The 15,678-nt window shown below is 45.5% G+C and overlaps 1 protein-coding gene across 1 annotated transcript in view; it reads left to right on the top strand.

Moving 5' to 3' along the window:
* Positions 1 to 847: 847 nt before the first annotated feature.
* Positions 848 to 15,678, top strand: part of MARCHF4 (membrane associated ring-CH-type finger 4) — a 91,666-nt gene continuing 76,835 nt past the window's right edge. The window contains exon 1 of the mRNA XM_051623876.1: positions 848 to 1,312. Within this exon, the coding sequence (XP_051479836.1) occupies positions 848 to 1,312 (465 nt within the window). The remainder of the gene's footprint in view (positions 1,313 to 15,678) is intronic.

Genomic DNA, 15,678 nt, shown 5'->3' with positions numbered 1-15,678 from the left:
GCTCATTGAATGCTAATTATTTGTTTCAGGACTTTTAACATTTACAATGAAATCTTTTAAAGGCAACGGTAAAATCTGAAGCCACCTGGGAGTACAGTGTTGGAAACGTAGGGTGTTTTCCCACAAACAATGTGAAGGTCTTTTTTTGTCAAAGAGGCAATTTTGATAATAACGACAGCTACCAATTTTGCATTTTGATAGCCCGACCGGCTGCTCTTTTGCCTGGGTGCACACTTGGAGCTCGTGCCATCGGGTTTTATTTTTTAAATGAAAAAAAAAATATTTAAAAATAGAAGAAAAAGGAAAATTACTTGAGATGCCAAATACTGTCGAGAGAACCATATTCTCCCTCCTCCTCACACCCACCGGAGACGTGGACCCTTCTTTTTTACAGGCTTAGGAGTTGCCAGAGCCGATCGGGGGGCTTTCTCCCGAGCCCGCCCCGGCCCCCGGACCCTCGGGCGTGGGAGATTTATTCCCTCCTCTTGCTGGTTTCTAAACAAACTTGTGGAGAGGGGAGAGAGGGGGGGGGGGCCGGCCAGGAATTCTCCAGGAGCGCAGAGTCGGGTTTTGGTTTTTTTGTTGTTGTTGTTGTTGGTTGGTTTTGGGGTTTTTTGGGTGATTTTTAAAACTGATTGTCATCCTCGGCGGATTTCAGCGGGCTGCTGGGGGTTGCACCCCCTCGCCCTCCGGCTCTGCTTTTCTCCTTTCCCCGCCGGCCAGCGCAGCTCCCCCCGCCCCGAAACCAGGCAGTGAGGCCGCAGCCGAGCCCCCCTCCCCGGCCGCGGGGCTCCCGGCTCCTGCCCTTTTCTTTCCCACCCCGTCCCCGCCTGCCAAGGAAAGGCACATGTTAATACAACCCGGCGCGGGCATTTTCTGCTACTGCTGCTGCGGGCTCCTCCGTCCGAGACAGATGTTGCGAAACCAAGGCCTCCTCAAGTGCCGCTGCCGCATGCTCTTCAATGACCTGAAGGTCTTCCTCCTGCGGAGACCCCCCGCACCGCCGCCGCCCTCCCCGCCGCCGCCGCTCCCCATGCCCGGCGGCGCAGAGGCGGCGGCGGGGGCCGCACCGCCCGGGGGGCGCGGGCCCGGCTGGCGGGCGGCGGCGGCGGCGGGAGGCGGCGGAGCGGGCAGCCCGGCCGCCGAGGAGTGGGGCAGCCCCGCCGGGGAGCCGCCCGCCTCCCTGCCCAGCAGCACCTCCTCGGATGACTTCGGCAAGGGCAAGGCCGAGGACCGCTACTCGCTGGGCAGCAGCGTCGACAGCGGCATCCGCACCCCGCTCTGCAGGATCTGCTTCCAGGGGCCCGAGCAGGTGAGACCGCGGTGGGCGCTGGGCCGGGGGGCTGAGCGGCTTGCCCCGCGGCAGCCGTGCTCCAGCCTGCAGGAACTGGGGCCTGCTGCTCGCAGGAGTCTCCCTGTTTTCCAGGACGGGACCCCAAACCCAGAGGGGCTCTGTACCCTGCCCGGACTTTGCGCCTTGGCTGCTTCCCAGGGAGATGTGGGGTGCAATCCTGCTCCATCCCTCTCTGCTCCATCCCTCTCTGCTCCATCCCTCTCTGCTGCCCAGCAGCCTTGCCCAGAGCACCCGTGCCCGGCCCGTGTGGCACGGCATGGAGTCGCAGGCTCCTTCGTGGAGCAGAGCACATCTCAGCATGGGGGTTTTGTGTTGCCTCACGGGTACCTAGTTGTGATGATCCCAGAAGTGATGCGAAGGATGTGTTTAATGTCCTGTTTGCTTTTAAAAAATAGAACTTCAGCCTGTATAAACACGTGGCAGGAGGCAGCCCCACCACATCAGTGGTTTCCAGGGGACAGGTGATAGCGGCTCTGCAGGGTTGCCATTGCTCCCATGCTCCCAGTTGCATTAGCTGGAGGAGTAAACCTGCTGGTTACAATTGTACCTGCTGAAGCTGCAGCCTTCAGATGCTCTTTGATACAGACTGAGGTTGGGCCAGTGGAGTTTCCCTCCACCACACAGGAGAATGAAACAAATGCAATCTCACTAGAACATAAGGTGCCATCCTGGGGCATTATTCTCCCTATTTAATGACAATGAAAAGCAGTCCATGTATTTTCAGGCTGACAACTTCCTCAAAGTAATATACACAGCAACATTTGTACCTAGTGGAACATAGCTGCAGCAAGGAAGCCTGCAGACCTTTGTTGTAGGATCAAGCCTGGATATGCAGACAACCTTTATTCCCCAGGATAGTCCTGTTACCTGTGATAATAAGGGATCCTTGCATGAAAGGGTTGTGAAGTTTGACTTGACTGATACCCGTTTCCATTTTAGGCACAGATTCTGGCACATAATGTGATACGTTAAAATCCTGAGCAAAACAGGTTTTGCTCTATGTGTTCTTTCCCCTTCATAGACCTGTGTGATCTGCTGAGGAAAGGCAGTGCTCACTTGTGAGTGGCCACACTCTGGCACACGTCCTTCCTGTTGTCTGTAACGCAGTGATCGTGCCTCGTGTCTGCCCAAGGATGGTGTGGATGGGGACAGGGAGGTGGGAAGCAGCCTCCCTTTCTTCTTTGGGAGAAGCAGAACCTGCCACCAGCTCATGTGAATACCCACAGCCCTGCTGGATGTGTCATGCCAAGGGTCCCATAGATCAGAGCTCAGCACTCAATGGACTGTAGCCTTCTCTAATGGCTCGTGCAGCTGACAGATGAGCTGTGAGACACAGTTTTTGCCATAGGCTTTCAGATGGGGGTGGGGGAAGTAATTCTTTTTTTGGAGCTGCTTTATGCCTTCCTCACTTGACTGTCTCCTCCCCATCTCTTCTGAAAGTTGGAAGCCATGCAGCTCCCTGCCTGGGAATTTGCGTGATTCCACATTTCTAGTACTCTTCCCTGGCTTGCCATTCTGCCTGTGAACACGAGATGTAGTGCCTGCAAGACTGGCTGACGTGGCTCAGCAAATAGAGCCTAAGCAGAATTCAAATAGAGGTAACTTGCTTCCTTGGAGAACATTAGTGCTCAAAAATAATTGGATGCTAATTTTCACACTGAAAACCTGTGTAGGTTGCATTGTAAAAGTGAGACTATTTGCTGACCATCTGCCAGCCTACCTGAGTGAGAAGCTGAGCAGGCGTGACTGGCATCTAATACAGTTTCACCAGGATTCTCCTTTTTTTGCTTCTCATAGTTTCTGACCAATATAATAAGACACTTACAGCTGGATTCTGCCACTCAGCCTTGAGCAGTACCTTATTCTACAAATAATTTTTTTCTTCACCAGCATGGCTTGAGGAGTATCTGAAACCCTTTGCCCTGCAGCAGCTATGAAGCACAAGTCATAATGGAGGCCCACATCGTGGGGTTTTAAAGCATGGCCAGATCCTGACACAGTTTCCTAGAAGTACAGTTCAGAAAAACTGAGAGCTGAATGAGTGCAGCTGATGTCAAGACCTGCAGTTTGGTTTATTTGGCCATTACATCAACAAAATTCCAACAGAGCTAAATTCAGAGTTAACTGTTCTTTTTTATATGGTGTTTTCTACTGGTTCAGCCTTTGTTTCCCATTCATTTTCTAACTCAACAGCTGAGCAAGAGCCCTTCATGTTTTGGACCCTCACAACTATAAAAGTCATACCATCCCTGCCAAGATCATAATGAAAATTTATCCACTTGGAAACAAAATATAATTGCTGGTTCTTTGCTGTGCAGATTAATAACAATGACAGATATAAAGAGTGTTTTATTTACCTGTCAAAAACATCTGAAACGGCTGCAGCTGTGGGCAAATTTGCAGGGTTGCATCACAGTACTAAGAACAAAAGCCTTCATTATAAATTGACTGCTAGGCATTCTAAGCTTATTTACCCAGATAAAATGACAGCAAGTCTCCAAAAGATGTTTTAATCCTGTTTAGATTTAAAAAAAAAAAAAAAAAAGCCAAAAAGGTTTCTTTATTAATCTGGCTTTGCAAGTAGGTTTTATTTAATATCTAATGTGAAACAGAATTGGTAGGGATTTTCACTTTAAATTTATGATTGTCCAACATGCATGATACTTCAGGCTACCAAATTGCATTTATCTTAAGCTCATCATATTTGTTTGTGGCTCTTATGGGTAAGATGATTCCTTCATTTAAAAATGTGCTGAGGACTGTAGGATGGAGTAAAGCTCATTATTGTAAAACTGTTCTGATCCTTGCATGTTACTCTAGAGAAACCAGTGATGCAGGCAAGAAAGAATGGATTGGGTGGCCAGGTGATCACAACATCTGGGCTCCTGTTTCGAGGGCATGAAGAACAAGCTCTGCTCAGGTCTGGCAGTTGAAAGAGGCAATTGCTTTTATGGAAAATGAGGACTTGACATCGTGAAAGTTGATGGGCTGAACTCTGAGCTTGGCAATGGCATTGCCTTTGGGGGCTTGCTTGGCATTTTCAAAGGTTTCACTGAGTGAGCGTCCTGCACCATTGTGTCAGCTAATTCTGAGCCCCTGGATTGAATGGCAAAGCTCTGGGGAGAAAATGAGAAAGAAAGATGCTGGAGTATTTTCTTCTGTTTTCATTAATACTCAGTGTTTGCAGAATTTTGTCTGCTTTCCTGGATCTCTGATAACGTTCCATAGGAGAAAGAAACTATGGTGAACTCCGCTCTCCCAAATGTTTCACAGTGCTTGGTATGGATCCAGGTGGAAAGCAAGTAATGGAGAGTAGCAGGAAAGGACATGGGTGAAAAGTCCTTTCATATCAGCAGATAAACTGAGTTAGCAGGACGGTTGGGTTAGGAGCTCAGAGTTGGTGCTAGCTTTGCTGAAAATAAATAGAAAATAATTCTGAAATGAAACTGAGATGATTTGGAAATCACTGTGTCTCAAGGACTGCATGTTAGATTGTCAGTCAGAGCATGTGTACATCTTTCCTTACTTGTCAGTTTCTCTCTGCATTTCTGTATTTCTCAGTTCTGGGGACAAATACTGTAAAGAAGATTGAAAGAATCAGTGCAGATAGGATTGGCTGGCTAAGAAGGATCAGAGAGAACAGACTGTGGACTCTTTTGCTTGAAGGTTGCTAGCTTGGACTTAGCTTGGTATTCAACAGAAATGTTTGAAAATAGACTATTCTTCCCACTGAAGTCCCCTCCAGACTTCAGGGACACCAACTCATTAATATGAGAACATGAAGACCTTCAAGGAAATTGGAAGGGAAGACAACTTATAATGGATATTAGGACATGTATTTCCATGTGATATGTTATTATGCTGTGGAGCTCCTTCTTGCAGGACATGAGCAGGACAAAGAACTTTACTAAGCTTTAATAAAATAAAGCTGTGTGGTTATTAAGGATACCTAGAGTCATGACAATTAATGTTAACACTTGTGAAAGTAAAATTTGTGCTTCAGGTCTGAAGCCAATCTAGAGATCAGGGTAACACTGAAGAGGAGCAGAGCCCTGGGGCCGGTCTCCAACCCCACAAGTCACCAGCCCCTTGTGCCTGGCCAGTGAGATTGGCCTCTCCAGATGTGTGTCTGGATGTCATGTACATGTAATGAATGTCTTAATCATGTAGGCACCTGCCATGCTCAGGACCTCTCTAGAGCTAAAGTGGCCCTAAATTACTAGGTCTGGACTAATGCACCATTCTTGGGGGCTCTGTGTGGTATCAGTGAATGGTCAGTGCCATTGAATAGCTCATTTTTAGTACATGTTGCTTGAAATAACAATTCAGAATCTCAACCCCCTTCCTGTTAAAAATACAAAAACAGGCAAAAGCCATCATTAGCTTCCTGCCTGGTAGTGACTGCAGAGAAGACATGAACTAAGCCAGGAAATACTGCCACTCTGCAGATTGGTCTCTCAGCAGCACAGTGGAAGAAGTTTCTGGGATGCTTGATGTCTGATTTACAGCGTCGTAAAATAGAGCAGAATCAGGTACCTCTTTTCTAGAGTGAGTCAAAGAGGAAGAGAGGTAGCCTGTGGCAGAATTCAAGTCATGAGCGTGATAGTGAGTGAGTGGAAGAAGCAGCAACTGCTCAGCCAGCATCACAAGCATGTCCAAAGCCAGGAAAACTTGGGAAGGGGGATGCTGGTGTTTGGTGGGTTCTGTTCAAACTGTCCATTGGGACAGTATTTTCAAACATGTTGAATCACCTAATGACCATGCAGGCTTCTCATCCATGTCCTTTTCATAGGTGTGTTCCCACAAGATTCATTTACTTGGTATTAGAAGGAGAATCATTAATTGGGAAACAGCCAGTCCTACTAAAACTGTAGACTCAGATGCTGCGGAATAGCCCTTTAGATTTCAATCTGTCTATTGTAATTTATGACAGAAAGGAAAGGAAGATGCTTCCTGTGACATTCTGTCCACCTCTCTGCCTTCCTGTCTTTGAATCTTAACACCTCTATAGCTAACTCTACTGTTTCATCTGTCTCAGGATCAAATCTGTACTGTGAGGACAGAACATTTTTGGCTTTGGCAAAAGCTTTGCTTGAGCCATCAACTGAATGGAGCCCAGGATGTCATTTATTTTAGATTTAGACTCTGTTGCCACAGAGTTGATTGGCAAAACTCCCAATAACTTCAACAGTGGAAGGGTAGGCATCCACTAGCAGGGACTTGACCCTTGTATTTCAATAATGTTGTGCACACAGTGGGCTTTCTATAAATAATAGTGAAGGCCACTAATCCCATTGACTTTTGATTGCTCCAGAAGACAAGGTTTTCACCTTTTGTGCCTGCTGAAACTCTGATGTCTGACCTGTTTATTTCAGTGCCACTAGCTAGCCTGAGGAGCAGTTTTTATTTTCTTTCACTTTTCCCCATATAAAACGCTTCATGAAGGAACTTGTCTGTGTTTGTGTCACTGTTTCTTAAATATACATTTCAGGCCATGATTAACAGTGGCTTATGTCAGTTAGTGACAGAACAAGCAGTGCAAAAGCATGTAGTTCCATTGTTTGCATCTCTAGAGTCACTGTTACTTCCACAAAGGCAACACTTGCTCCTGGAAGGGCTCTGTTCGTACAAGACTGAATTGCATTCAGGTTGCCTTTCAAGCAAAAATTCATTCCCAGTGAGGACCTCCTCTGTGACAGCCGTTTGCTCACATTGGTATTTTTCCATTCAAGGTTGGCCCTGACCAGAAGTCAGAAACATGTTTGCGCCAAAAATTTGTGATGCTGTATGTCTTGTGTGTCTGCTGCATGTTTTCATCACTTCTAGGCCTGGAGTAAGAGAATAAGATAGACTATAATAGTTCTCATTCCATATCTGTGGCCACCCCATCCCTTTTATTAGCTGATTGCTAAAGGAATAAAGCTGTGTGATGGTGTTAGCTGTTAGAGTTCCTGCTCATTAGCCTTCCTCCAAACCTATTGACCAACTTCAGCCAGATTTGTCAGAGTGGAGATCTGAAAGACAGTAAGTTCCTGCAAGTTTCATGAAGACTAGCTGGATGAAAAAAAGGAAAACTAAAAATGTCCTGTTGTGGGAGAGATTGTAGCATTGGCTGTGCTACACACTTTGGAATCCATGCAAGACAGAGCTTCAGCTGGAGAGAAAGCTTTGGCAGGAATGTGTATCCCATTAGACTAAAAAAACCCCAACCCAATAAGATATGGTTTCCATGGGAAACCAGACTCAAATAATACTCACAGAAGAGAGCTTGTTAACTTTTTATCTTTCTCCTTTTCCTTTGTTAATTGGGGTTACTTGCCTAAAAAGAACTGCTTGATGCTGAAGACTTTCTTAGCTTTCCCAATCTTTTCACAACCAACCTTTTGTCCTTTTCTGATTTATCACTGGTTACAGTAAAACAGATTACATTGTTGGCAGTGGAGAGAGATAAGTGATGACATTCTTCTGGGTGAGGAAAAAAACAGCACGACCTGGAAACCTATGTAGATAATAAGTGGGCTACCCCTCTGGGAAAAGTATTGCGAGAAGGCAAAATGTTGGAGGACAGACTGGTTCCCATGACAGGGCCCAGATCCTGAAATCCTCATGCATTTTTTCTTCTGTTATGTCTTTTCTTCTTCTTTACATTCTATGGTGATTTTCTCTCAACTCTTCATCCTTCTCTTCTTCTTGGCCACAGTCAATTGACACATCAGAGCTTGGTCCCACCCATCGTATCTGGCTCTACTCTGCACAGATTCTTCTATGGCCTATGTTCCACCTTATCCAACCACCCTGTATTTGCAGCTTAAACACTGGAGGCATCGCTCACAACAGTTGCATGAGTTTAATCTGCTTCCCTGGGTGGGAGTGAGGGAAGGGATGGTACAGAGTGGGAGAATGAGAGGTCTCAAGAGATCAATTAGTCTACCCATCCAAAACCCTTACAGAGGCTGATCTAACTAGTTCTGAAGGATGATCACTGTTGGAGACTCCATCTTTTCTGCTGCAGCCCATTTCTTCTTGCCCTGGCCATTAGGACAGCAGATTACTTACTGTTTCCTTTTTTTCCAAGCAGTAGTTGAAGGTATTATCTGGTAGCTGCATGTAAATAGAATGAAAATTCCTTTTCTGAGGACTCTAGAAGTTCAAGTCACAGCGGAAGCCATGATACTCCCTGTACTTCTCTAGGCCAAACAATTCCATTTCTACCTTTGCTCTTATGACATGTTTTCTAGACCTCTAAACATCCTTGGTGTTATCTTCTGGACTCTCACCAAATGGTCCATATTTTGCTTTAAATGAACTGTCTAAAGTTGGAAACAATTCTCCAGCTGGGTCCTTGACAATGCTGAGCAGTGCAGAAAGGTTGTGAATCCTGTTTAACAGATAACAGATGCCATCCATTCCAGGGTGATGTTTGTCCCATTTATTTATTTATTTATTTATTTATGGAACAGCAGAAGATTATTGATTGTTACTCAACTCCTGATCCCATATAGTCTCCATGTCCTTCAGGACTGCTTTCTGGCCAGTCCTCCTTCATCCTGGCTCTGTGCAGTTGGCATTACTGCCTTGGTGGAGGAGCTGTAATTGGCCCTACTGAACTGCATCCTTTTTTCCCCAGTCCTCCCCTCTGCTTTAGCAGCCCTTTCCAGGTGGTCTTGGAGATGCATTAAGCATTAATGCTACTGAATCTGCTGTTAATTACTTGAGCCCTTCTGCCTTGACTCCTGAGGAGAGTTGGGAGGAAGAGGCTGGAGGAGCAGCTCTGCTTTTCTTTAAGGATCCCTTGGCTGCCAGAGATGAGACTTATGGCTGGGGTTGGTCCTGTCACTGCTTGCTTGTAGCTATCTGGAGGAGGAGAGAATGTATCCTCATTACTTCAGTTCAGGTGTCTGCTCTCTGCCCCAAATTAAAGCCACTCTCGGCAAGGCTGAATATGACCTGGCCTGACAGATGCAGGCCTCCAGCCTGTCCTGCCTGAAAAGTTGCCCCCACCACCCATTTCTCTCCTGCATCTCCAATCACTTTATCATTGATGGGGTAGCTCATATTTCCTCCACAATACCCTAATGGGGTCCCACAAAGCTCCTTTCTCCTTGTCCTTCCCATCTTTCTCCAGCTTGTCCACTTACTCCATTATGTCAGCCTTTAAAGCTGGCTCTGCAGGCTTGATTTGCTCCAGTTCAATCCCAGATCTTCTTCTGTCTCCTGGACATCAGCTATTGAATGCTCTGGCATCAGATCAGGTATCATGTATCCAGCATTTTCCTCCATGTCCATCTTTTTTCTGTCTTCCTCTTGTGCTAGCACTGTCACTCAGGTCGTTAGCCCTATCCTCAGCTTGAGCTTCTTTCCTCTCACTTCCCAGATTGTTGTGCCCAGATCTTGGTTTGCTTTCTTTTGGATTGCGGAGGTGCTTGCTCAGATCTTTATCCCTTCATTTCTGTCATACCTTCTCCAGTTCCTCAGCACAGACATTGTCCCACTTCAGTTAAGTCAAAATCAAGATGTGAAGATAATTGACTGATATTTTGATGGAATAAATGGTTTCCTTAAGAACTCCTCTCCCATAAGTATTCCCTGTCTTTGCCCAGGTAGATCCTGTCCAGTTTTTCACTCCAATCCCCAGTCTTTGGGAAAGCCAGGAAGGCCCTGTGGGTGGATCTGGTGAAGACATAATACACAGCTTTGGCACGGAGGAAACCCACATCACATCAGCAACTTCATGCAGGTGCTGAACTAAAGTTCATAGGATGGTTTGCACTTTCTGCAAGTACAAGGCCATGAGCTAAACCTGCCCCTCCACACACACCAGCACTTTTAGTTGTGTCAGGTCATCTTCTCAGCCTGTCTGATATGCTGCATGACCTTGCCCTCTCTGATGAATGAGGTACTTTCCCTTTCCTTCTCTCCTTGTTAAAGCACACTAGGACCTGTCAGAGTTAAAGGTGCTGGAGAAGTACAACCAGATTATTATCCCATTCCAAGTGATATTAAAAGAACATAAAGACGGATCAGATGAGCATTCAAGAGAAGTAGGTAATAATAAAATATTATATCTGAGAGAAATAGCAGTTAAGTAATTAAAGAGAAGATTTGCACAAGAGGCAGAAGTAAAGTTATGGCTGCTTCTGGCCTCTAGACCATTCTTTATTTTAATACTGTGGTAACCTTTAGAGGATGTCAGGACGTCAAGTATTGCACCAAGAACTGATGCAAAGGCTTTTCTTGCCCTAAAGAGTTCACATTTTAGGACATACAAAAAACAACATTTCCTTAACATTGAAGAGGCATGAATTCTTACAAAATTTAGGGCCAGAGGGGTTATTGGGCTAGTCTAGTCTAAACCTTTCTATAATAGTAGTGAAATAAGTTCCCTCCGTGAAATTCCTGCTTGAAGGTTAATAGCTGTGCAAGCACTAGAGAAGAAATATCCCATCTTGATTTAAAATTTCCAACAATAGGAAACTGTTGCAGTGCCTGAAGAGAAAATCTGAGGAAAAAGAGAATTGAAACTGCCTTTGCATATGAACTTTTTGTCTAAAGGACCATTTACTGTGTGCGTCCTTAGAAACCAGCTTCAAAAACCCTTGGGCTGGCTGGCAGAAGAGATTTCTCTCATGGAAAAAGTTCTGTATTTGAAGACAGTTTTATTCCACATCAGATTAAAAGCAAGAAACTTTCAGTCTGGGAAAACATGCATGGGATTCAGCTAATTAGCAAAAAACAATTTGTAGCCTCCTTTGACGTATGAATGTAGAAGTGCTGTCACCTACATTTAACCCACATTTGGAAAAATTTCTTCATAGGCAGGATGGCTACATCACTGCTAAGAAAAACATTTCTACAGCCCCTATAGCCTGCAGTGAGGATTCTGCATAAAATCCAGCTTGCCATGACCTGGCCGTGCTGCCATTGGCTTTCCCGTTCCCAGTCCTCATGGATTTATTTTGTGCCCTTCTTGGAGACATGCAAAAATCTGTAGGAGAGCCCCTGGCCTTCCCATCCTGCAGCTATTAAAGAGATTTCTTTTCTTGCTTTTTTCTTGGTGTTGCCAGAAAAAAGCTTCTTAACTTCGTAGGTGTGCTCAGACATATGATGCAAATGTCAGGAGAAGGTGGCAATTCTGGGTGTTACATCTCAGGTCAAATGCAGTCAGGCAAACCCAGAGTAATATAGGATGCAGGGATCTCCAGAGGTCATGTTGTCCAAACCTCCACTCAAGCAGATCCGACTAGATCAGGTTGCTCCGGGTCTTGCCCAGCTGAGAGCTGCGTATCTCCAAGGATGATTACTCCACTCCCCTCTCTAGACCCCCAGTCCAATATTTGACCTCCCTTAGGATAATAATGTGTGTAGGGGGTTCTGATTTCTAATCATAATTTCTTGTGTTCCAAATTGTGTCTTTTTCCTCTTATGTTACAATCATGCACCTTCAAGAAGAGTCTGGCTCTCTTTGCTGTGCCCTTCCATGAAGTGGCTGAAGACAGCAATAAGATTTCCCCTTAGCCTTTACAGTGATTTTAGGATGAACTCTACAGAAGATAGGATTAAATGTCTGGCCAAGCTCCCTGGGGTGGAGTTGGATAGGGTCTGAGATTTTTGTAACAGCAGTAAGATAAATACAAGGGACAAGAGCTGCCCAGCCATCAATTGAAAAATGACAGCAAACATCACTAATAGAAGCAAAGGCTCAGATATTTCTGTTTGTCATGGCCAAGACACTTCTTGACCCAAATAATCACTAAACCTCCAAGAGGTGATACTGCTTCAAATCTGACTCTTACAGAAATACTGGTTGTAGAAATGCTGGATTGAGCAAGAACATTCTGTTTAAATTGAATAGAAAGATAAGCAAAGAGACATCTGTAACTAAGATTTTCAACTTGACAAAAGCAGATTTTGAAAATTAGGAATCTTTAAAAAGATGCAATATAGCAGAAATACATGATGCATCATCTAATGACTACCAAAACAGCAGTTAGTGTGTATAAGAAACAAAAGCAGTTTGTTACAGTTGTTGCTTTCTGGAAGCTCACACTTGTTCTCCCTTTTACAGACAATTTTTGTTTTCTGCCTTCAATTAATTTGGAAAACTGCTAAAAACCTGTCCCAAGATGTATCTTAATAAAAATGAAAAATATTATTTTCTCTCTTTCTAGTTTGCTTTCTTAATCAACAGTGTTGTCTGTGTAAGCTCTGTTTGTAAGACCATGAGATACACTCAGTGACATTTATACTTTCCCAAAGTCACCCACCTTTCACAAGTAAAGGCTGCAGAATTACTAAGCTTTTATGAGTTGCATGAGAACATGTGGCCAAGTGGGGCATATCCCCCCCCATTGAGTTTGTGCTGCCATGGAGAAGAGCTGTCATAAGAGGTCCGCCCCTATTAGACATCAAAGAATCCACCTTACTCCCAGGTACAAATCAGGGAAACCTATACTTTGTCTCCATTGCTTTGAGAACTTCTGAGTTTGATTTTGGTTTTGTTCTCCATTCTGTTTAAATTAAAAGGCAAGGAAAAGATCCATCTGCCAGCAGAGGCTGAGCCTAGCAAGTTTGATTGCACTAATAAGTATTGCAGAAAATTACACCTTTTGGAAAACTGAGGAACCACATAGTAAAAGTTCTCTTCTCCAGTGATGATAGTTCAGAATGTGTCACCAGCCATCTTTTCCAAGGGTATTTCACAAAAGGGCAATCACAACCAGGCAAATGATGGCATTTGGCCTTAAGGCAGCATGTAGAGCTGCTTAGGATGGCCTGAAAGCCTGAACCAACATCTGATAGTTGGCTGATGGCAGCATCTCTTCCCCAAGCCTGCAGAACCCCAGGTGTCATACGATAGCTATGGCAAACCCAACTGGAGTGGACAGCCAAGGGATGCAGGGAGTGACTGTAGACCAGTGAGGTGAGCATGCATGGTGGGGAGAATATCAGAAATAATTCTCGGCAGCTTAATGAGAGGAGGAACTTTGATCAGAGGCAGCCAAAGTGCATCTGTCAGCGGGCAAGCAAACTAAGCTCCTGCAGAAGTGGAATGCAGAGATAGCTACAGGCTTATGGGTTTCCATGGAGCAGTCTGAGAAGCTTCACATCAGAGATTATTTGCAAGCGCCAGGCGTACAAATGTGTGTGTGCGTGTAACTGAGCTGCTCTGTGTGTGTTTAGGAGGATCAGAAACATACGGGGAGAATGTTGCAACCTCCTCTGAAGCTGGCAGGAGGTTTGCTACGATAGCATAGCTCTGTTTTCTGTTTGGGTTGGATCCAGTTATTTTTCCTTGTAATGGATGTGAGGAGGCTACTGAGATCAGGTTTCTTTGATGAAACAGAAAGTGCAGGGGAATGATCTTGGGCAAGCAGAAGCTGGAAAACATGTGCTCAGCTTCTCTAATCAGCACAAGGTTGTGTTGCACCTGATGGAGCCTCGTTTGCTCCTGCAGGCAATCCCAGCGCTGCTGAAAGAGCCCAGTGACATTCATCTACTCCTTCCTTCTTTGCATCATTCCCAATTCTGCCCTTCCCCGCTTGTGTAACTCTTTCCATAGGATTTATAACTTCATCTCTCTCCAGGCGATGTCTCTCCTACAAGCTGAGGGAACATAACTCCACCAGATAATCCCTCTGCCCCTAAGTGCTGTGATTGGAGCAGCAATGCCAGCCATTCCAGGCTACAGGGGAGGTTTTTGCCTTCTCTAACTGCATCCTGAATGTTCCCAGTTTTTCAGCATGTTCTGCATTTTGTCTTGATTAGGCTATTTGTTTCATTGTATTGCCGAGACGAGGAGTGGTGCTTAGGCACAAGAGAGTATGTTCCCTACGTATTCTGTAAAATAAGAGAAAATTTGCTCAGCTGGAAATGAAACAACCTGGAGTTCAAAATTCACTTCCACTGACTGTTTTGCATTTTCATACACTTAACCAGCCATCAGCACTGGCCAAGGTCTCTACCCATAGGTAAATGTCTCCAAGGCCCTTAGCTATTTTTATGGTGGAGGAACTGACAAGTCAAAAACAGGCTGTACAAACAGATGAAGATGGGGAAAACTATCCAGATCCCTGCAATTCAGCCTGCTTTAACCATGTCTGGGACAAATATGCACCCCTTGAGTCCCTTTTCTCAGCCTGCCCCGTGGTATTTGGTTCCCAGGGGCGAGATAAAACCCTCAAGTCTCCCTGGCTGACACTGTTTCTTGAGCTTGATAACCCTCTGTCACAGCTTCAGATGTAAGGGGTGGGCTGCAGGATGGGTGACAGCCCTTCCCAACATTTATATCCTGTCAGGATGGGCATAAATTACTTTTGCCAGATACCTATTTACCTATATATGCGTATGGCTTAACTGCTGGGATACAGCTGCACTCCTGTCTGTCTTTAATGTGTTTCCTTTTAAATCACTGTGTCCACATTGCCTTTAGCTGTTTTTCTTCCCTCCTGAAATGTGCGCAGCAGAATCAGAGGTTGGTATCTTCAGTGCATTGCTCCACTCCTCGACTCCACACCCTCTGGGGCTCTCATGAGATGGAGAACCATGGAGGTCAGGGACCTGAGCTCTCACTAACCTCAGTCTTTGGAGGATCAGCATGATTTCCAAGCAGCAGCCAGCCATCATGCAGTGCTGCAGTGTGTGCTGATCCCAACACTCACCATTAGGCAGGGATTTGCTGTGTGTGTGTTTGTGTCAGTGTGGTGGAAGGCAGATGCCATGTGGCTGAGCCAAATTGGATAGAGAAGGAGATTAAGTGGTCACTTGTGGGTCAGCTTTTCCTGCACAGGGCAGCTTGGTGCCACTGTGTGTATCTGGGCTTCTGAGCAGATGCAGCAGAGTTTCAGGCTGCTGCTAGGCACTTTTCTGGAGGTCTCTGCTGAGCTCACTGCAGGGTTGGGGAGACAACACGCCGACCAAGAGCTCCCTTAGCTAGGAATGTTCCTGTGCAGAAAGTGGTCCTTTGGAAGGTGACTATTCTTTGCTGTTACTGGTGCATTTGTACTCACAGATCAGCACTTTGGCTGTTTCTACTGGTCGTGTGTGCTGGCTTTGTCCAGTGCAGTGTGGTGAAATGCAGCTCATCACGACTGGGCTGAATCACAGTGGGCCACAGACCAGGTCTGTTTGTCTTTTGTCTCTTAAATCTCCATACCAGTGCTCTGTGTCCATCCACTCAAAAAGATCATTCCATCTGGCTGGGCAGCTATGAGGTTCACCAGGTCATGAAAGCAGGCTGGCATGGAAAGATCCAAGACATGATGATGGTTAAGAGCTTAGGCTTGTTTAGGCTTGAACACCTTCTTACACTGGGATGTCAGTGCTGT

The sequence above is a fragment of the Apus apus genome, chromosome 6, assembly GCF_020740795.1.
Source record: "Apus apus isolate bApuApu2 chromosome 6, bApuApu2.pri.cur, whole genome shotgun sequence".
NCBI classification, from domain to species: Eukaryota; Metazoa; Chordata; class Aves; order Apodiformes; family Apodidae; genus Apus; species Apus apus.
This window is presented reverse-complemented; position numbering and strand designations above follow the sequence as displayed.